Raw genomic sequence first — 22904 nt, 5'->3', positions numbered from 1 at the left:
TAAAGAAAAAATTAAATTTTATTGAGACAGTGTTTACAATATCCCTTCACATATTGTTTTACCAGAGTGCAAATATCCAGAACTAACTAAAATGAAGGTTTTCTTGATATTTTAAGAAAAATTCATTTCTATAACAAATATACAAAAATGTCATCTTGGCTAAAGAAACTGAATAACTTGATCTTTTAATATAAATCAAAAATTCATCAATTATATCTGTTTTCCGAGAATGAGATTCACGAAATGCAGTCATCTTACCTGATAGTGTATATTCAGTACCCTTAATATTATCAACTATCTCCCAGCATCGTTCATCCTTTACACGTGGAAGTCCATCAAAATTCGTTTTCCTATATTCCAGTATAAAATGATCAATCTTGTTATCTTCTTCCGGCATTCTCCAAGCTACTGTCACAGAGTTGTCAGCCACCAAACATTCTACTGGATCTATCTCTGGAGCTTTGGGAACTGAAGCAAAAAAAAAAAAAAGCTCATTTTTCACTATAGTACTAATCCAATATTTGTGTCTGTCATTCAAATTATGCTTTTTCATGTTGCTTTTGAACTGTTAAACTGAATCAGGCTAAGAGAAGGGATATCTTATAAATGCAAAATAATCATTTTTCAAAGCTGTTTTAAAATTCATATTTCAAAGTTTTTCACAGACGCATTCAAAGTACATTAAAAACACAGTTGGCAAAAAGCAATTCAAACAGGCTAAGAATAAAGAATCGGGAATTATTTGCTACTTCTCAACACTTACGTCTAATCTGCTATTTCAAACAGCTGGAGACCATAAATTAAATTACTGCTGACAAAATAAAATAACTTGCTTTGAATCCAATGATTAAAATAATTCAAAATATTTGCAATGTATTTTAAAAATCTTGTTTATAGACTAACCGTGATTCCTCAACATTGAACAAAAATGAAATCTGCAACCCTGTTAAATATTTAAGAATTTTTACATGTTTCTCCAGAGTTCCATGATTCATTAGAACAAAATGCAGCGAATGAGTCACAGTTAACATGTATGAAAATTAATCAATTTCTTTTCCATAAAAGAGGTTTTACATAGCTCCTCAACATTAACAGATGTTCCATTTAAACAGTAGGCTAACTGGGGAACATGGTCCTCCAGTGATACAGATGTGTCTGAAATGTGTCAAACTGTGCCATATTGTATTTAAACACTTGTTGCTAAAAAAAACTTTGAAAGATTTACTCCAAGCATGTAAGGCTGGTTCAACATTCTAAATTAACTAATTTATTATATCAGTAGAAGAAAATTCAAATGATCAGAAGAAAAATTATATGATGTGAATCAACAGAGGAAAAAATACTTTACAAAATCCAACATTTATTCATGACAAAAGCTCTCAGTAAACTAGGGAACTTTACCTGATAAAGAATATCTACAAAAAAAAACCCCTACAGGTAACATCAGGGTTGAGAAACTAGACACCTTTCCCCTAAGGCAATGACGTCCCCTCTCTCCACTCCTATTCAACACTGTACTGGAAGTTCCAGCTAATGCTTTAACACAAGGAAAAGTAGTAAAAGATATGCAAATTAGGAAAGATGAAATAAGACTGTCTTTGTCTGCTGATGACATGTCTGTCTATGTAGAAAATCCCAAAGAATCAAAAGAAAAATTCCTGGAAATAACAAGCTCATAGCAAGGCTGCAGGATTGAATGGATGAACAGGCAGAGTGTAGGGGAATTTTAGGGCAGTAAAATTACTCTGTAAGTAATGTAGTGGTGGAGACATGACATTACACATTTACCAAACCCACGGAACTGTATAACAGAGTGAACTCTAATAACAGAGTGAACTTCATTTATTAATAATACATTATAGATGTTAGTCTATTACTGGAACATAAGCAATACAGACTACTATTCATTTCTATGGGAAGACATCACGGGCATTCATAAATTTAATATGCTGTGCCCTGCCTACATATGAGGAAGTGTAAAGGCCTGTGGCATGTAGTAATTTTGTAATTTTGCTGAGTTAAAACCTGTATTGAAGTCCTAAAAGGCTTGTATAAATAAAATACCACTTAATCTGTAAGTTGGTCCAGCTAACTCTCCACAAATCCATGTCTCAAATTCAGCTATTAATATCACTGCAGTAAGAATGTACTGGCAAGAAGATTCTTCCTTCTTATGAATAATGGCCCCCAAAGAAAGCAAACTTGGCAGGTAAAAAGAAAATCTAGATATTTTATTTTACATTTTATTTATTTATTATTTTCATAAATATTAATACATTTATATTTTATATTTATATATAAACACATTTGTATTTTATTTATATTTATCTAATGAAATATTTAATTAACATTATTAATAAATTATTGATTTATTTATTTAAATTTAAGAGTGGTATTATTAAAAGCAGAGACATTACTTTGCCAACAAAGGTCCATCTAGTCAAAGCTATGGCTTTTCCAGTAGTCATGTATGGATGTGAGAGTTGAACTATACAGAAAGCTGAGCACCAAAGAATTGATGCTTTTGAACTGTGGTGTTCGAAAAGACTCTTGAGAGTCCCTTGGAAAGCAAGGAGATCCAACCAGTCCGTCCTAAAGGAAATCAGTACTGAATATTCATTGGAAGGACTGATGCTGAAGCTGAAACTGCAATACTTTGGCCACCTGATGTGAAGAACTGACTCATTTGAAAAGATACTAATCCTGGGAAAGATTGAAGGCGGGAGGAAAAGGGAATGACAAGGATGAGATGGTTGGATAGCATCACCGACTCAATGGACTTGAGTTTGAGCAAGCTCCGGGAGTTGGTGATGGACAGGGAGGCCTGGTGTGCTGCTGTCTATGGGGTCACAAAGGGTCAGACAGGACTGAGCGACTGAATTAACTGAAGAGTGGTATGTCAACTATTCTATAACCTACATGGGAAAAGAGCCTGAAAAAATGGATATATGTATATGTATAACTGAGTCACTGTGCTGTATGCCTGAAGCCACACAACAGTGTAAATAAACTATACTTCAATATAAAATAAAAATTAAATTGAAAAAAGAGTCACATGTCAAATTAAGAGTGACTTGAATCTAATGCGTGGGAAGCTCACCCAATATCCTATATAGAAGAGAAGAATTTCAACAAATGTAGGAATAAAGTTCAGGAAATGAAGAAAGGTAGTAAATTTGTAATATAAAAATATTAGGGAACAAAGAACTCTCTTAAAAAAAATAAGAATGGAAAGCAATTCACAGCAACTTCCATAAAGCAACAAATTGTGTGGACATTGTAAGAATTTTACTAAGGTTCTTCTCTGCACGTGAATGTAAAAGAACTGAACAGTGTAAAAGAACACTGCCACAAGCACATCTCTCTTCTTGACTGCCGAAGCTCAGAAAGGAGGACACAAACTCTAAGCTTCAATGTACGAATAATGGCTTAGTGTAGAAGAAAATGCTCATAATTATTATCATCCATCAGTATTACTTCCAATTTTCAGACTCAGGTAAGTCCACAACCCCTTACTACACATAATGCAGTGTAGAGTTGATCTGTGTGGTGTTTACAGAATGAACTATTAAGGGATGCAGGTATTCATTTTTAAGTTTATCTGACTGCATCTTATAGGAAATTTTTATGCTACAGCAGAATATAAAAAAATTAATGGTATGAGTTCACCTTTCATGAATTTTAACAACCTATTATACCTTCCTTCAGGATGAAACTCCTCCACAAAAAGATTTCTTGCTTTTTATTACACCTCATTCCTTCAGACTGTCTTAAGAGTTTGCAAAAGAGGAAATCCTAACTGTGCATGCAATCTACTTGACTGTACAGCAGATATAGCCTGGGTTTATTAAGCCATCACTGAAAATCCACGAGAAGGAAGTAATGGTGAGAAGATCGCTTTTTTCGTATTTTTTTTAATCAAAATACTACTACTCATGCATATATTGACAGTCCACCACTTCTGACTCTCCTGAATTTAGAAAAATAGTGAAATGAAAATATAATGGTTAGCAATTCTGAGAGGCCCATTTACAGGCAGGCACCCACTGATAAGTATGTATACTTTCTTCTTCTACAACTATGATTTTTTCTCTCATCTTTTCCTTCTCTGAACTCCTCTAGAATTTCTGATCTATACCATACAAGTTAATACTTCACTTATGTTACCATAATTAGTTCTACTATAGTTTCTTGACTACTAACTTTGTCTTTCCAATTATATTCTAAAGTCCTGGACCAAATTCTCATAGAAGGAAAGAATGGTTTCATATGATTAACATTCTCTATCAAAAACAGCTAACCTCCAAAAACTGTAAGCCTGTAAGTAAAACACTTCACTTTCCAGAGATTTCCTGAGCACCATGTTCAAACTGTTTTAGCTATCCACTTAATTAATACTACTTGATGCTAGTAAAAAGAGAATAATCAAAAGGCCCTTAGTTGGCTCTTTCACACACGTGAACAGTTAACAATAAAGTGGGACTTGATTTTAAATGGTTTCAACTGCTGGAATATCATCATACTAATATTCTAATAAACCGGTGTTGACACATTATTAACTCCACCTGAACCAGAAGCCACCACAACAATGGTAATAATAACAATCAAGATTCATTAGGTGTTAACTATGTGCTAACACCTCTAAGTGCTTCAGAGGTCTCAATTCACGTAATCTTCATAAAAATCCTGGAAGGATAACATCACACTTTAAAGATGAAGAAAATGAGGTGAAGTTAAATAATTTGTTGAGGCTATATAATAAGTAAGTCACAGCCAGAATTCAAATCTAACAAGTCTGGCCCCAAGACTTAGCGTTAACCATAACAGTACATTGCTTCTCTCTGCTAAACCAGCAGTAAGAGGTATCCTGTACTAGGATTCTAAAACTGCAATTTTTACTGTCAGTAACATAATTCTCTAAAAAGAAAGACTAGCAAATTCAGTTATTCCTTAGCTGAAGAACAAAAAAGAAAAACACACTATATTTCCTTAATATTCAAATTCTAATGTTCATTACAAAAAAATCTTGAAAGGAAGAAAGAGGTTTTACACATAACTTTATATGTAATATATGTACTAACTTACCTGGCAAAAACTTCAAAGTTTGCAATATCTGTCTTTCCTGAGAAAAATCCACCATTAAATGAGTCATGTTGTCACTGACCTTTGGTTTCAAAGAAAGGCGAAAGGCTGAAGCCATTGTTACTCTATAGCAAAGACAGACATAAACATTCTTTTAAAAATAAAAGAATGGGAAGTATCACATCATATTTAATTTATAAAGTGAACAGATAGAACTTATTTCTCCACTCTAGTGGTTTCTGAAGCTATTAAAAAAGATAACAAAACTAGTAGAAATTTGCTTTTAGATCTTTTGAAAATTAACTTTAAAAAATGTAAAATGTTTTTAAAGACATTTAAATAACCTTTAAAGAACTTTCCTCCAGTCAGTTTTATAAAACTTCATAAAAACACAAAAGACTCAAGAGACAAATCATCTTTAACGGACTCAACAGTCATCTGAATCTCTGTAAACTCAATCTGACTTCCTGATGCCAGCCTCACTCCTTTTCATATGCCAAATAATGAATGGTAAATACACCTGAATCAAACATTCTGCCTAGTCACCACAGCCATCCCACGTGTCCTTAAATAAAAGTAAAGTACACTGACCAAACACTGTATTGTTTGGTAGGTGCTAAAGAAAGGCTATGGATGAGGAAGGAGAGAAGTGAAATCACAATTCTGAACACTATGCTAGAAGCTATCACTCTGATGTATTAACATCAGCTGAATGGAAGCAGACAAGAAGAAACAGCCCTGTGAAACCATATGCCATGGAAATAGTAGGAACTCATTCAATATATTTTAGATGAATATAGTATACATAACAAAAAAGAAAGAAACCATACCAGAGCTCATTTTACCTAAAGTAGACAGAAATCGTTCTGTCAATTTAAACTAGAGATTAAAAGAAGTTCCCATACTCTATTGTTACTTTATCTCAAACTTCAACTTTTCATATTATAGTAGATATCTACATATATCACAAAGTAATTACCCTTATTATCTTTGGTCAAAGAATGACACCAAAATACTATTCATGACCATTGTCCTCCTAGAACAGAATCTGGGAGAGGAAGAAAAGAGTTGCAGGAACAAAAGGAATACCAGGACTAGCCATTCAGATCTATCAAACTACCCTTAAGATCAATGGTATGAAAGGGATTAAACATGTTGCTGTATTCAGTTACTTTATTAGGTAACTAGAAAAGTAATCACTTTAGTAGTAACAAAGAGTGAACAATAGTTGATCTATTTATCAAGAAGAAAGTGCTATGAAAAGATCACTAATTATTAAAAAAATGTAAATCAAAACTACAATGAGGCAACACACCTCACAATGGAAGAGCCATCATTAAAAAAGTCTACAAATAATAAATGCTGCAGAGGGTGTGCAGAAAAAGAGAACCATCCTACATTGTTGGTGAGAATGTAAACTGTTGCAGCCACTATGGAAAACAGTACAGAAATTCCTCAGATTTTAAACTAAAAACAGAGTTGCCATATGATTCAGCAATCTCACTCCTGGGCATATATCTGGACAAACTGTAATTCAGAAAGATACACATACCCCATGTTCTTAACAGCACCATTCACAATAACCAAGTCACAGAAACAACCTGAAAGTCCACAGACAGGTGAGTGGAGAAAGAAGATGTGGTTCATGTACACCATGGAATACTATGCAGCCATGAAAAAGGATGAAATAATGCCATTTGCAGCAACATGAATGCAACCAGAGATGATGCTTAGTGAAGTCAGAAAGAAAAAGACAAACACCATATATCACCTATATGTAGAACTTAAAAAAAGACACAAATGAACTTATCTACAAAACAAAAAATGACACACAGGCATAGAGAACAGACTTGGGGTTGGCAAGGGGAAGCTGGGGAGGGACAGAGCAGGAATTTGGGGTCAGCAGATGCTAACTTGCACATGAATTTGAGTAAACTTTGGGAGACAGTGGAAGACAGAGGAGTCTGGCATGCTGCCGTCCATGGGATCGCAAAGAGTTGGGTATGATTTAGCAAGAACAAGATGCAAACTATATATACAGAATGGATAAACAACAAGGTCCCACCGTGAAGCACAGGAACTATATTCAACATCCTGTGTTAAGCCATAATGGAATAGAATATAAAAAAGAATGTACATATGTGTAACTGAGTCACTTTGCTGTTCAGCAGAAATTAACACATTATAAATCAACTATACTTCAATTTTTTTCTTAAGAAGGTTGTGCTATACTGAAAAACAATTTATGGAGAAAGGAACTCACACTTAACTGAATGCCAAGTGTAATGCTAAGAATTTCACACACTACTACTTTAAGCTCTTGGTTCTCAATGTACAATTTCAGATTACATCAATAGGAAGTTAGGAACAAAGGCTAAGTCTTACATGTGTTCTCTCCAGCTCTAGTATCTTCTGAATTAAAGACTTCTTTTCTTTTTTTAAGTTTAGTTTTAGTTGAAGGATAATTGCTTTATTACAATATTGTGTTGGGTTTTGCCATAGATCAACATGAATCAGCCATAGGTATATATATGTCCCCCTTCCTCTTGAACCTCCCTTCCACCTCCCACCACAGATTTAAAGATTTCTTAAAGAGCTATATTCAGACAGGTACTTAGTAAATGCCCACTGAATCAATGAACAGGTGTGAATTTGGCTGCTTCTAAACATGGGGATTTAAAAGTTCGTTGAAAACTGTTGAGAAAAATATCTGAGAGTATTTTAAAGAACTGAAACCTGAATCTTTATCTATAAACTTGATTTAATCATAATGGTCTCTCCTGTAATAAATCATAATGGAAAATAATATTTAAAAATGCATATATCCATGTATAACTGAATTACTGTGCTGTACAACAGAAATTAGCACAACACTGTAAATCAACTATACTTCAATTAAAACCTATCAAAAACAAAACAATAAATAAAAGCATAGCACATACACCTTTCAAGATAAATCTGGGCCATAAAATCACTATGGCCTCAAAGGAAAAAAACATTCTCTAAAAACACATTAAAAAGGCTTATCAAAGCCTAAAAACAAGTTATTTTCTAGACAATGAAAATTTCAATCTCCAAAAATAAAGTTAGAGGTACAACTATGCAATAATTTTCTAAAAGACTGAACTTATTTTTAGACTGAATATATCTACAAATAATGATGCAGATATGCAGATGACACCACCCTTATGGCAGAAAATAAAGAGGAATTAAAAAGCCTCTTGATAAAAGTCAAAGTGGAGAGTCAAAAAGTTGGCTTAAAGCTCAACACTCAGAAAACGAAGATCATGGCATCCGGTCCCATCATTTCATGGGAAATAGATGGGAGAAACAGTGGAAACAGTGTCAGACTTTATTTTTGGGGGCTCCAAAATCACTGCAGACGGTGACTGCAGCCATGAAACTAAAAGACGTTTACTCCTTGGAAGGAACGTTATGTCCAACCTAGATAGCATATTCAAAAGCAGAGACATTACTTTGTCAACAAAGGTCCGTCTAGTCAAGGCTATGGTTTTTCCTGTGGTCATGTATGGATGTGAGAGTTGGACTGTGAAGAAAGCTGAGCACTGAAGAATTCATGCTTTTGAACTGTGGTCTTGGAGAAGACTCTTGAGAGTCTCTTGGACTGCAAGGAGATCCAACCAGTCCATTCTGAAGGAGATCAGCACTGGGATTTCTTTGAAAGGAATGATACTAAAGCTGAAACTCCAGTACTTTGGCCACCTCATGAGAAGAGTTGACTCATTGGAAAAGTCTCTGATGCTGGGAGGGATTGGGGGCAGGAGGAGAAGGGGACGACAGAGGATGAGATGGCTGGATGGCATCACTGACTCGATGGACATGAGTCTCGGTGAACTCCGGGAGTTGGTAATGGACAGGGAGGCCTGGCGTGCTGCGATTCATGGGGTCGCAAAGAGTCGGACACGACTGGGCGACTGAACTGAACTGAACTGAATGATGCTTCAAAGCCCAGCCCAACTATCTAAAATCCATATATGTCTCTACATTACAAGATCCATGTGGTTAGCGATGTTTTAATTCATCTTGCCTTTCTTGGTTCATTTTTAATAGTACAAGCTAAATACAAAGATCTCTTCTTCCTAGTTTTATTTTTGCAAAGAGAAAACTGCAAAATAGTAAGAATGAACACAATTTCTTCAAACTACCTACTACATTAACTTGACTCTCTTTCATGATCCCTTTCTTTCAAGAACTAGTAACTCTTCATAGTATACCTCAATTAATCATCTTCCAATCTGACTAAGCAGTTGGAAGCCTATACTAGTGATTTTTAAAGTTCTAAAAATCTATGTATTATCTTCTCATCATTTCTTTAGGTTTTCCTGTCACTCCTGCCATTTCTTCTGTATAATATCTATCACAGAAAATAAGTACTGAGTTCTCATAGATACTTTATTTTTTGATTGCCTGCTCAGCTATGTTATCCATTCCTTAAATACCACTTCTGCTCTCTTATAAGGAAGTAATCCTTCCTTCCCTTAATGAAGATAATTATTTTCTTATGACTATATGTTTATTTTTGTACTAAAAATATCAATATTGAATTCTAGAAGCTTGCTTCCTGAAAGAGCACGTAAAAACTGTATCAGAGAAACCTGAACATTATGAAGATAAAAAGCCAAATTAAAAAAAATTAAGCCAAGACTCAGAAATGTTCCTTACATTGGAAGTACAAACTTTGAAGGTAGCAAAAAAAAAAACATATACTTTGAAAAACAACAGCAACAAAAAATGGAGCTGCTCTGGCAGAAAAAAAGGAACTTTGACTCCTTTGAGATCACCTGGATACTCTGGGTATTATGAAATATATTCAAGAGGCTGGTTTTGGGCAAAGACATCTAGACTCACTGAAGAATATTCAGCCATGAACACTGATCATAAAATTAAATTCTGACAAATCAGGACAAAGAGAAATAAGTCAGGGGTAAGGGCAGGAATCTGGGAGGCAGAGAACCATTTAGATTCCAAGGACAAGAACGAGAGAAGATTTTGCAAGGCTTTTCTCAAAAGTCTTTGGGCAGCCTAAAACCTGATTAGGAAGTGACTTCTAATCCAGAAAATCAGGGACCAGAGGAGGATTTAATGGAGGAGGTGGCAAAATAAAATAATAATCTAGCCACAGTAGATGAATTACTTATAGCAAAGTCTAGGAGACACAACCCAAAGCTAATCCAAAACACTGACCTACCTAGCATCCATTCCTCATACAGCCAATACTTTTCACCTTAAACTCTCATAATCAGGATTTATAAGAATAACCCATGTCTTTACGGGAGAAGGCAATGCCACCCCACTCCAGTACTCTTGCCTGGAAAATTCCATGGACGGAGGAACCTGGTGGGCTGCAGTCCACGGGGTCGCACAGAGTCAGACACGACTGAGCGACTTCACTTTCACTTTTCACTTTCACGCACTGGAGAAGGAAATGGCAACCCACTCCATTGTTCTTGCCTGGAGAATCCCAGGGTCGGGGAAGCCTGGTGGGCTGCTGTCTATGGGGTCGCACAGAGTTGGACACGACTGAAGTGACTTAGCAGCAGCACATGAAACTCTACTCAATATTGTGTAATGACTTATTTGGGAAAAGAATCTAAAAAAAGAGTAGACATATGTACAAGTATAACTGATCCACTCTGCTGTAGAGCAGAACAAAACACTGTTAAGTCAACTATGATAAAAATTTATTTTAAAATGAAATAAAACATACAAAAAATAGAAAAATTATTTGTGCTAAGAATGCTATGAAAGTCAATGTGAATCTTCCCTCTAGTCAAATAAAAGGCCACGAGAAAAACACAAGTCTTCAGCCAAGGTTAACAACAGCAACACTGGTTTTCACACAATATATAAATAATAATTTTGCGAATTATCTGATGAATAATTTCATCTAGGACTCAGAGTGGTGCTTTGAAGAGCTATGCCTTTCAGAGAATTTCATAATCCTCAAAAGAAGAAACTTGAAAAGTGACAATCTCACTATAGTCAATGCTCAGTGACTAGCCAGGCCGATCAAAACCATCCCTTCTGTGATAACCCAATCCAAAGCTGCCAACAGCCCTCTGCTATATTCTTACAACAAGGACTGAATTACCCTTCCTCATCCTGGCCCTGCGAATGGTAAAGACCTTTAAGCCAAAGTCTGTCACCATTTTTTTTTTCCTCTTCCCACCAACTAGACAGCAGTGGCATTAGAAACAGAAAGAGATGGCACCAGGAACAGGATGAAATGAGAATACAAATATATTAGATAGGAGGGCAGTGAAGGAGGAGTGCTTTAGCTCTTGAGGAACAATATAATGCTGTAACTTTTCATAAAATAAGACATGCTTATAAAATTTAACAACAAAATATGCATTCCAGGAATATTTTTTACATTATTCAAAATGGTTTCCCATCTACTAGCATAGCTAATTAAGGACTATACTAAAACTACATTATATCAGAAATGAAATTCTTCTGGAAGCACATAATTGTCCAAAACTGTATTTTTAAAAAATCTTGCTGATATGTTCTTTATTCTAGAATATAGGCAGAAGATGCTGTTTTTTTTTTTCTGTACTTGGCCATTAGATATTTTTATTTTAACTAATGAGATTCTAATAAGAAACTGTTTGAATTTCATTTCTGATTTCAATGTTGATACTTTTAAAAAATGTAGGTTTTATATCATACCTATCCTTGATCTGTCTGGCAGCCTTGGAGCAAATCAGGGAGAAGAGAAAGAAGGCAGTTAGTGCTTTTCATGCAAGTTTCAATGGCAGTGACATGCAAGAAAAGTTAGGATAAAATCCCTGGAACAGATTAGTTCTTTTTCACCAAAACAAATTTCCTATAATTTGTACAGTTCATGTCAGCTTGCACAATGTGATGTTAGAACTATAGAAAATCTGGTCCCCATATAAAGATATATCACCTTAAAATAAGGAGGAAAATTTAACACTTCAAACTAATTTCAGATGACTGTAAATTTTTTTTCTTACCTTAAGATTATCAACACACACCAGTGTGTTTCATTCACACCTTCATTCAGTCTGATACTCTTCAACTAGAACACTCAATCTCCTTCATGGGGCACACATTTCTATGCATTCTGATGGTTTCTTATATATTTCAAATCTGCTCTCCAAATTTTCTTCAGAGATCTCTTTCACCACTTCATAATGGTTGTTCCAAGCTTTCTCTATTTGCCTCCACATGGGCAAGGACTTTGTATTCCTAGAGCTTGCCTGCTAACATATAAAACTAGGCTGCAGTTCTACAACCCTTTACCCCAAAGAATGAAGCTGTAATGGCAAAAATTCAGATAAGGAGAAACCAAAGAAACACTTGCAGCAATGGGTCTTTCCCTCAGATGACTTCATAAAAGCTGCCAACTTAAACCTACACTACTTAAGATATCTTTTTTTCTTTTTTTGAGAATCCTAGCACAAATTTAGGAAGAGTGCACAGCTATTTTTTGGTACTGTACATCTAAGAAAAATGATGAAAAATATAGGCAATGCTATCCCCTTTAAATCTACACACCATATAATAGATCCAACAAAAGTTTTTCCCTACACTGAGCAGCATAATTAAAAACACATCTGATGTAGAAGATGGCTGTTATGCCTGAAACTCTATCCCCAGTGTCTAGCATAAAGCTTGGCACATGGTAATAGTTAACAATTACTCAATTTAATTAAACATTAATTAGACGTATACAGCAATGCTTCTTCTTTTCTTCAGTTCTAATATTCTTACTTGGTACTGGTCATTTTTATACCTAATCTAAAATATTCTGGTCTGCATACCTGTCTACCACTTTACCACTGAGCCACCTGGGAATATTTTAGATAATTTCACAATGTCAGAAACAAAAAGAACTGAAATTTAGAAGATGAGCACATCACACAGTTTCAGCACTACCGTAATCAATTCCATGACACTGTATCCTAATCAGGCTTCCCTGGTGGCTCAGTGGTAAAGAATCCACCTGCCAAGGCAAGAGACATGGATTCAATCCCTGGGTCAAGAAGATCCCATGAAGGAGTAAATGGCAACTCACTCCAGTATCCTTGCCTGGAGAATCCCACAGACAGAGGAGACTGGCCAGCTATAATCCATGGGGTCGCAACGAGTCAGACACAACTTAGCAACTAAGCACACAAACATTTTAACAATCTAATTCTCTGAAATAGAGGCTGAAATGCAAAGGGACAGCAAGGGAAAAGTTAGTTAAAATCAGAGCATTGATAAACAGCAACAGAAAATAAAAATATACCTGTTTATGAACCATAACTGCTGTGAGAAAAATATACTAACATTGAATGTAGCAAAGGCTAGATGTCAATTTCACACTTTCCAGAGATTTATCTTTTTTTTTGATTTGCAGTAAAGACCAATAGAATTCCCAGTAAAAACGTTAATGCCATACAACACTGAGGAAACTTTTCAAGTTTTGTCTATACATTCACACTTTCATACTTCATATTTTCCTATTAGATTTGGGGCAGATAATGTTATAAAGTTTTATTGAGAGAATCTGAAAATGACTAGGGGGCAAATATTTAATATTTTTTACATTATATGATTGAGACTTCTACCTTCACCCCAAAAATACCATATTAAGAAATAATAATATGGCAAATGACGGGAGCTCAGTCAGAGAGTAAATAAGAGATAGTTTCAAGGTACTATTTTCCCTTAGACAAAAAAATCAGATTAAAAAAAAAACTGCATAATGGTTGATTCCAAACATAAGAAGTTTTATATTTTCTATTCAAATTTTTGGGCTTCCCTGGTGGCTCAGCTGGTAAACAATCCACCTGCAATGTGGGAGACTTGGGTTCAATCCCTGGGTTGGGAAGATCTCCTGGATTCCAAACATCAGAAGTTTTATGTTTTCTATACATGTATTTATCTATTTATAAAGAGCACTATTTTAAAAAAACATAATAATTTAAAAGCCTTCACAAAACCCTAGTAAATAACTTGAAATAAATTTTGCATCTCATACTGCATGCACCTATACTCTATGATTATTAGACACATATATATAACAGGAGATTACATTTCTATAAACACACATAAGAAGTAAAGGTGAAAAAGCATAGTTCTTAACAAGTACAGTTCTTAAAAAACATTTCTGTGGATTTTTTTTAGATTTTAGGGTGTTTTGTTTTTTTTTTGGCCATGCCATGTGGCATGCAAAAATCTTAGTTCCCCAACCAGGGGATGAAACTGTGCCCCCTGTACTGAGAACATGGCATCTTAACATGGCATCCCTGGAATGCCAGGGAAGTCCCTATTCTTAAACACTCAGAATTGTTTTTAAGCTGCCTTCATAACTGAAACTTTCATGCCTTTTTTGGGGGGAGGGGGCACACTGAGCAGCTTGCAGGGTCTTAACTCACTAACCAGGGATTGAACCCGTGTGCCCTTCATGCTTTCGTTGATGGTCCTCTTTCCTGGAATTCCTGACTGCAGCTCACAGAAGGCGCTCCTGCCAATACTACTTGTGCTCCATTGAAAATACTGAGTGAGCTTCCACCACTCTCGTTATTTGTTCCTCCCAGTGGTCAGAGACTGACACTTGCTGAACAATATTCAAAAGGTGAGTTACTCTAAGTCAAAACTGGGAAATACACAAAATCCTTTCTCCCTTTTCACCTGCGATCAAATCCAGAAGACTATTTCCCTTTCACCTTATTCTGTACTTTTTTCTCCATTGTAGGCATTTGTGGGCAGGTAACCATTCCCTCCCTCCTCGTCTGACAACTGAGTTATGTGTGGCAAGATTGTGATGAAGTGGTTGGTGAGTTATACTGACTTGGAAATTGTCCCACAAACTCAGCTCTTTTCATAGGTAGGATTCAAGTTCTAAATTCAGGGGAGAGCAGGAGTTGGTAGGAATACTAGTTTTGCTAAGGGATCCATGCAGTGTTCTGCAGGCCAGTTATTAGCAGAAAAACTGAGTCTGATGAGGCTTTGGCTACTTGTTCATCCAGAACTCAATTGCTGATGAGCTTTCTGCATACATTTATTATCAGCCAAACTTCCAACAACTAAAAAAATTAGTGAAAATTTGTTCTAAAATCCTTTTTCATTTGTGCTAGTTTTACTTGTTCTCTTTCAGACTATCTAATGCTGGCAAATGCTGGCAAATAGCAGTTTTGTATTCAATTCTCATACTGGTGTATTGCAACATGATCACTTAAATATTAGCATATAAAGTACTCTTTTTGAAGATAATGAAATCTAAAAAGAATCATGGCCTGGATTTCAGCCTATAATATTTTTTGTCTCCAGAAGTTATTCATATTAATCTTATCTGGTAGAGCTCAGCTGATAAAGAATTCGCCTGCAATGCAGGAGATCCTGGTTCAATTTCTGGGTCAGGAAGATCCCCTGGAGAAGGGATAGGCTACCCACTCCAGTACTCTTGGGCTTCCCTGGTGGCTCTGATAGTAAAGAATCTGCCTGCAATGAAGGAGACCTGGGTTCGATCTCTGGGTTGGGAAGATACCCTGGAGGAGGGCATGGCAACGTACTCCAGTATTCTTGCCTGGAGAATCCCCATGGACAGAGGAGTCTGGTGGGCTAAAGTCCATGTGGTCACAAAGAGTTGGACATGACTGAGCAACTCAGCACAGCCATCACTTTAATATGAGATATTCATAAACAAGATACCTTAAAAGAATTGTTTCCAAATATCTAACAACATACTGCTAGTCCATTAATTAATCTTCCAAGTCATCTTTCCCTATCCTGTCAGCAATTAGGAATCTGAGGCAAGTATGAGTCCATGCAGTTGGCAGGAAAGTGAATTTAGTTTTTGACTTGGAACAAACAATTATCTGGATACTATTTGGATATACTAAGAAAATAATTGCAAGCAACTTTCAGTTAAGCATTTTTCTTGAACAATAAACTCCGATTTCTGTCAAGGAAACACTGACAAATAATTCATTTCACCACATCTTCAAAGGGTTCAAGCTACTAGGCAGTACTGCAAAATGCTGGAAGACAAGACCAAAATAGTAAGAAAAGTAGCACATGAAGAAAATATATTTAGACCACAAGGTGATTTATTTTATCAAAACCTTTCCAATTTACAGTAAACTGGAAACAAGTTTTAACAAAGCTGGAAAGAACAAAGGAGAGGGCAAGAGAGAACAGCATCTTTTGAGAGGAAGAGGAAAGAAGGACTCTGAAAATGTCAATGGAAAGAGAAACTTGAGAGAAACAAACTGTGATTAGTGTTTCTAAGCATTAGGTCCTACTTAAACTCAACTGGATTCAAGCTATTTTTGAGTACCATGTCCACATTTTATAGTTCTCTTGTCTTTTTCCTCTCTCTCCGGCACTCAGCTGTGAATTCTTGCTGCTACGATTATGCCTATCATTAACAGCTGCCCTAGTCCACTAGAAGGAGAATCTGTTGACAACTAAGAAACAAAAAGGGGAAAAAAACCCCTAAAAACTCAGTAGCACCATGTACATATTAATAACAGATTCTGAGAAACCATCACAATGAGAAGATACTAAGTCTTGCTCATGAACTGTATGACATTGCTTCTGCTGACTCAAACATCTTTTGCTTTCTGCATGTTTTTGGCTATGTTCCAGATATTCGAAGTTATCACGTAAATGCACTCTGACTAGGTGATGTAAATATACTTTTAAAATAATTTAAAGTATGATACAATTCCCTCATAAATCCTGTACATAAGTCTTACAAAGTACTATGATGAACTTTCTTATAACCCACATCCAAATTTAAGAATGAATTAGTTAACTGGTTTATGGCAAAAGAACTCTAATTCATTCTATCAAAAGGAATTAATTTTTAAATTTCATTTTCAAGATGTAGAGATATAAGTCAGCAAATGTTATCTTCTCAAGGAAGTCTTTTCTTAAAGTTCATAGAAAAATCATAAAATTAAATCACTGGTGGGCACAAGTGGATTATAAAGCCACCTTTCTAACAATAAAACAGTTCACTATATAGTCCACAAAGACCAAGAAAATATTAAACTTAAATATCTTATCTTGATAACACTACTTCACAGTACATATTTTACTAATTACGTCACTTAATTTCATACTCTTTCGCATCATTTTCTGTGTAGTCTACATACTTATTCTACATAAAAGAGTAGATGTGATTTGATAAATTGATACTCGTTTAAAAATGACTATACTTAAGACTTAGAATCTAGAATTAAGAGTCTCTTATCAAACACCAGATTACAACATCAGCAGTCTTCTTGCTCTACTATTTATATCTCTGTATCAAATATACCCTATGCTGCTGGTGCTGCTAAGTTGCTGCAGTCGTGTCCGACTCTGTGAGACCCCATAGACAGCAGCCCACCAGGCTTCTCCGTCCCTGGGATTCTCCAGGCAAGAACACTGGAGTGGGTTGCCATTTCCTTCTCCAATGCATGAAAGTGAAAAGTGAAAGTGAAGTCGCCTAGTCATGTCCAACTCTTAGCGACCCCATGGACTGCAGCCCACCAGGCTCCTCTGTCCATGGGATTTTCCAGGAAAGAGTACTGGAGTGGGGTGCCATTGCCTTCTCCAAATATACCCTATAAGGACATACATTTTCATATTTCAATAAAGCATTCTTAAACAGTAGGACATTTAATACAAACTTAGTAAGAAATTTCACAGTGCTCTCATATGCATTAAGTGATGATGTTTTCCCAATCAGCTCAGTGAAAGGAACACAATATAGATTTTTAAGAATGTTATTACCAATACCAATCTTTTTTCATTAGCCATAAAATGTTTATAACAAAGGTATGATTCAGCTAAAGCATACCTTTAAAATAAAGGGGGGATGTAACTTAAAAAAAGAGTAACTTCATTCATCTGAATTGAGCATTAAAATTTAAATAACTAATTAATTTGTTCACGGCCCCAATGACACATACTTCTAAGCATACGCTTTGGAATACATGAACAGCTAGCATTTTACTTAACAAATTCCAAACCTTTTCTAGTATTAGAAATGACTGAATGAATTCAAAATTAAATGGGGAAATATCATTTTCTTTTAAACAGAACTATCCTTTTTAAGTGGATTAGTCTTATTTTTTGGGTACCTTTGAAAATTCTTCAGGTTCCTTTATATCTAATGATCTTGTTGCAAATTCTAGTAGTTCTTCTGAGTTCTCCAGGGCATTATTACATTGACTAAGTTGACTCTAAAAATAAAAATAATAATAATCATAAATCACTAAAACAGAATTTCCTATGATCAGAATCTTAAATGAACGTTATACTCTTAATAGCAATAATCAAATAAACATATTTTAGAGAGGTACTGAAGGTAATCACTAGCCATATATATAATAAATTTTAATTATCTTAAACCATCCAGAACAGCTTAATTGCATACAGATAAAGGTATACTCATCATTTAAAAATACAAAAGAAAACAAAGCAATTATAAATAGCTGGGGTCAAATTTATTTAAAGATTCTTCCAATCAGGGAGCCAGAAAACTATCAATGATTTAAATTATCAAAATAATCTATCTGTAGACAACATCCTCTATAACGGAGACTAAATTTCTAGATATTTAACTAAGCTAAAATGTATGAATCAAGTTACAGGTACATTCAGTTGAACACAATCTCAGTACTCCATTTATCACATTACTCAGGTAAAACATACTCCTGTAAAGGCTAATTTACAGCTTCCAAAACTGTATAACACAGAAGTCACAAATTCAAGTGTCTAGATTTCAAAAAAAAAGTCAAACATAAACAAAAAGTAGTAACTGTTACAGTGACGTGCTGTATATATAATGATGTGTTAATTTCACCTAACATGATCTTTCTTATTCAGTTCTCTTCTCTCTCAGCCTCTCTCCCTCACTTTACCGTTTGTAGTTTGAAACTAAGCTATGTGAAAATATTGTTAGTGATACCTTTAAACAAAGAAACAAACACATCTCTAAGCTTTTTGGGCTCCAAAATCACTACAGATGGTGACTGCAGCCATGAAATTAAAAGACGCTTGCTCCTTGGAAGGAAAGTTATGACCAACCTAGATAGCATATTCAAAAGCAGAGACATTACTCTGTCAACAAAGGTCTGTCTAGTCAAGGCTATGGTTTTTCCTGTGGTCATGTATGGATGTGAGAGTTGGACTGTGAAGAATGCTGAGTGCCAAAGAATTGATGCTTTTGAACTGTGGTGTTGGAGAAGACTCTTGAGAGTCCCTTGGACTACAAGGAGATCCAACCAGTCCATTCTGAAGGAGATCAGCCCTGGGATTTCTTTGGAAGGAATGATGCTAAAGCTGAAACTCCAGTACTTTGGCCACCTCATGTGAAGAGTTGACTCACTGGAAGACTCTGATGCTGGGAGGGATTAGGGGCAGGAGAAGAAGGGGACGACAGAGGATGAGATGGCTGGATGGCATCACTGACTCGATGGACGTGCGTCTGAGTGAACTCCAGGAGTTGGTGATGGACAGGGAGGCCTGGTGTGCTGCGATTCATGGGGTCGCAAAGAGTCGGACACAACTGAGCGACTGAACTGAACTGAAGCTTTTAAATGTATCCAAGATTCTTCTTCAGATTATTTATTTATATGTATTTATTAACATCTATTCCATACTCAAATCTACTTCGTTTTCCCTTACAATACACACTAAAGATAAACTACATATGATTAAAATAGCAGAGAAAAAGCATGGGAGGGAGGAAGGAAGGCCGGAGATTAAGCAATTGAATGCTTAAAAGGTATTCCAAACTGGTGCTGTAAAGAAGGATCTGGGTTCAAGGCAAAACAGATACCTGCACAAGATGAATCATGGGTGAAACTTGAGGAGATGCTGAGTTTTCCTTTTTTCTCCAATCTTGTTTTTTAAATGAATGAATTTCTTACTTATTGAAATTTATGAATACTTTATGACTAAACTAATTACCCTTAAATGATTTAAGTACAGCTGGCTCTTGAATAACAAGGAGGTTAATCCACAAATGGGCTTCCCTGGTGGGGAAGAGTCAACCCTTCACATCTGGAGTTCTTCTGCATCTGCAGAGTCAACCAACCACAGACTGTGTGATACTGCAGGATTTCCTACTGAAAAATATCAGCGTATAAGTGGATCCTCACAGTTCAAACCCATGTTGTTAACTGTAATATAACCCCTACCTCCTAAATATAAATAAGAAATCTCAACCAAGAAGACCAGGCAAACTTGAAAGGGAATTTAATTAACCCTTGGAAGTTGTGTGTATATAGCCTGTTTGTAAAACAAAGAGAACATCTGTATTTCTCCACAGCTTTCAGATTCTCAAAGACATCATAACCAAAATCAATACACAAAAATCAGTTGCACTTCTATAGATGAACAATCCAAGAAGGAAATTAAAAAAAAATACCATTTATAGTAGCATCAAAAAGAATGAAATTCTTTGGAATAAACTTAATCAAGGAGTAAAAGACCTATTCACTGAATCCTACAAAACGTTGCTAAAAGAAATTAAAGACACAAATAAATGGGAAAACACAGCTTATGATTATGGGTTGGAAGACTTAATATGATCAATTCTATTATCCAAAGCAATCTACAAATTCAATGCAAACACTATCAAAATTTCAATGTATACCCATGTCTACTGCACCATTACTCACAAAAGCCAAGAGATGGAGGCAGCCCAAATGTCCACAGACAGATATATAGATAAAGAAAATGTGGTAAATATATACAAGGGAATATTATTCAGTCAAAAAAGAGAAGGAAATCCTGGCACATGCTACAAAATGGGTGAACGTTGAGGACATTATGCTGAGTGAAATAAGCCAGACACCAAAGGGACAAATACTGTACGAGTCCACTTATATGAGACGTCTACAGTAGTCAGGATCCTGAAAACACAACACAAGGGTGGATGCCAGGCAGTGGGTGAAGGGGCACGTGGAGAGTTGTTCAATGGGTATAGAGTTGCAGTTCTGCAAGTCGAAAAAGTCCTAGAGACACATTACACAACAAAGTGAATATACTTAATACTACTGTATATTTTAAAACAGTTAAGAGGGTAAATCTTAAGTTTTTTTATCACAATTTTAACAAAATGGTATCTATGACCAATATGAAATTAATCACTCTTCTATAAAAGTACAGTTATACACAAAAACTCACTAATTTTTGCTTTTAATCAACCAAGCATTATACAGACTAAACTTATTCATATTTAAATCGTTGTATGATCTCACCTGTAACTCTTGTGATTTACGCGCTTGTTCCTGCTTAATACTGTTAATCATGCTTTCCTTTACCTCATCCAATATGGAGTATAAACTGTCAAATTCTTCATCTAATTCTGAAAGTATGTTAGAAGAATTTTCCTGTTTAATAAACGAATAAAACAAATTATTTTACTTAAGAGCTATTAAACACTAAAAAACTAAAAGATACAGTGCTTATTAAAGCAGAGAATAAATTCATACTATGAACTACCATAGCCTAACATCATAAAATAATTAAAATTCTAATATTTGACATAAGGTTTTAAAAACATATCAATCCAAGAAGCTGGCTGCACCAATCCTGATAGTTCTACTTCAGCAATGCAGCCTTTCATGAACTAGCCCACACCATCTCCTCACTTTTATAAGACTGTTTCCACAGGACAAGGTGAAAGGTTGTTTTAAGGCTGTCAACTTTGTCCTGACCTTTGGGCTCTAAGGCAGGCCCTAAGCCAGTGGTTTACAACCTTTGGTGTGCATGAGAATCATCAGTGAAGCAGATTTTAATAAAATATTCCAAAGACTTTGATTCTGTAACTCTGAGGAATAGTTTGGGCATATAGGGTTGCGGCTGGTTTTGCACAAAGTTTTAAATCTCTCAGATTGTCTAAAACACTGCATTTACACAAGATAAGCAGAATTAAAAGACTAAGTAATCTTTATTGGGTTCGAAGAAAAAGATCAAACACTGAATTCTGGTGCCAGAAGGAACCTCAGAAATCATCTACTGACTAGAATTTATAGTCAAACTTCTAAATTTTACAAACGAAAATACAGACTTGCCCAAAGCCCCACACCTATTTATTAGTGGCAGAACCAATACAGCATTTCAAACTGTCACCCTCCCAGAGTTCCTCACTGCCTCATTAAGCAAGATGCTTCTATTTCAAGAAGAAATAAGAAAATATCTGTGAAACCTCTAGATAAGCAATATCCATACTTGCAACAAGTATGAGGCAGAAGAAATTATCTTAAAGTACTGTTCGACATAGACAAATCATTCAACTAAGAGAAGTGAAACCGGCACTGGTTTACAGAACTAATACAGAAAATCTACTATAATATTACAATCCAAATTTTTGCTTATAATGTTTATAAAACCAGACATGATCTCACTAGAGGCTTACAAAAGTGGTGTTAATCATTTTACTCTCTTTTATACAGTAGTAAGAACATGATTTGGAGGAAGAAATGTGCAGTTTGGAAGGCAGAAGAACTAAGTCAAATTCCACACTAATGACTCAGTAAAAGTGTGACATTGGACAAGCCACTTAAACTCCTGGACCTTAGTTCTTCCATCTATAAAAAGGAACTGGCCTACTCTTTTCCCTCTCAGTGACCAACTGGCATATCCTTAGAGTCTCCTGCCCACTACAACTTACATTCCCATCTTCAATGACAAGGGTGTAGTTTAATTCACCTCTATTTCTTTTTCTGGATGCTAAAGTAAAGTCCGAATAATTTGTCAATCAGAAAAAATAGTAAGAGCTAGCTCTATCTTAAGGCATCTTTTTCCAGATTTCAAATATGATTCTCTTGTCCACAGGC

The 22904-nt window shown here is 35.5% G+C and overlaps 1 protein-coding gene across 12 annotated transcripts in view; it reads right to left on the bottom strand.

Moving 5' to 3' along the window:
• FSD1L (fibronectin type III and SPRY domain containing 1 like) overlaps window positions 1-22904 on the bottom strand; it is a 65042-nt gene that overhangs the window by 23707 nt on the left and 18431 nt on the right. For 3 of the 12 annotated variants that reach the window (XM_086315776.1, XM_086315777.1, XM_086315790.1), the window contains exons 3-7: window positions 21324-21455; window positions 18195-18296; window positions 11776-11798; window positions 5086-5207; window positions 259-468 (exon numbers count right to left, since the gene is read on the bottom strand). In XM_086315776.1, the coding sequence (XP_086171902.1) occupies window positions 259-468; window positions 5086-5207; window positions 11776-11798; window positions 18195-18296; window positions 21324-21455 (589 nt within the window). Of the gene's footprint in view, window positions 1-258; window positions 469-5085; window positions 5208-5426; window positions 5536-11775; window positions 11799-18194; window positions 18297-21323; window positions 21456-22904 lie in introns of those variants that run through there. The other 9 variants (XM_086315779.1, XM_086315782.1, XM_086315783.1 and 6 more) reach the window with 6 other exon arrangements.

Source organism: Bos grunniens, chromosome 8 (assembly GCF_055505025.1).
Source record: "Bos grunniens cultivar Pamir isolate PY7600 chromosome 8, Bosgru_T2T1.0, whole genome shotgun sequence".
Lineage (NCBI taxonomy): Eukaryota > Metazoa > Chordata > Mammalia > Artiodactyla > Bovidae > Bos > Bos grunniens.
This window is presented reverse-complemented; position numbering and strand designations above follow the sequence as displayed.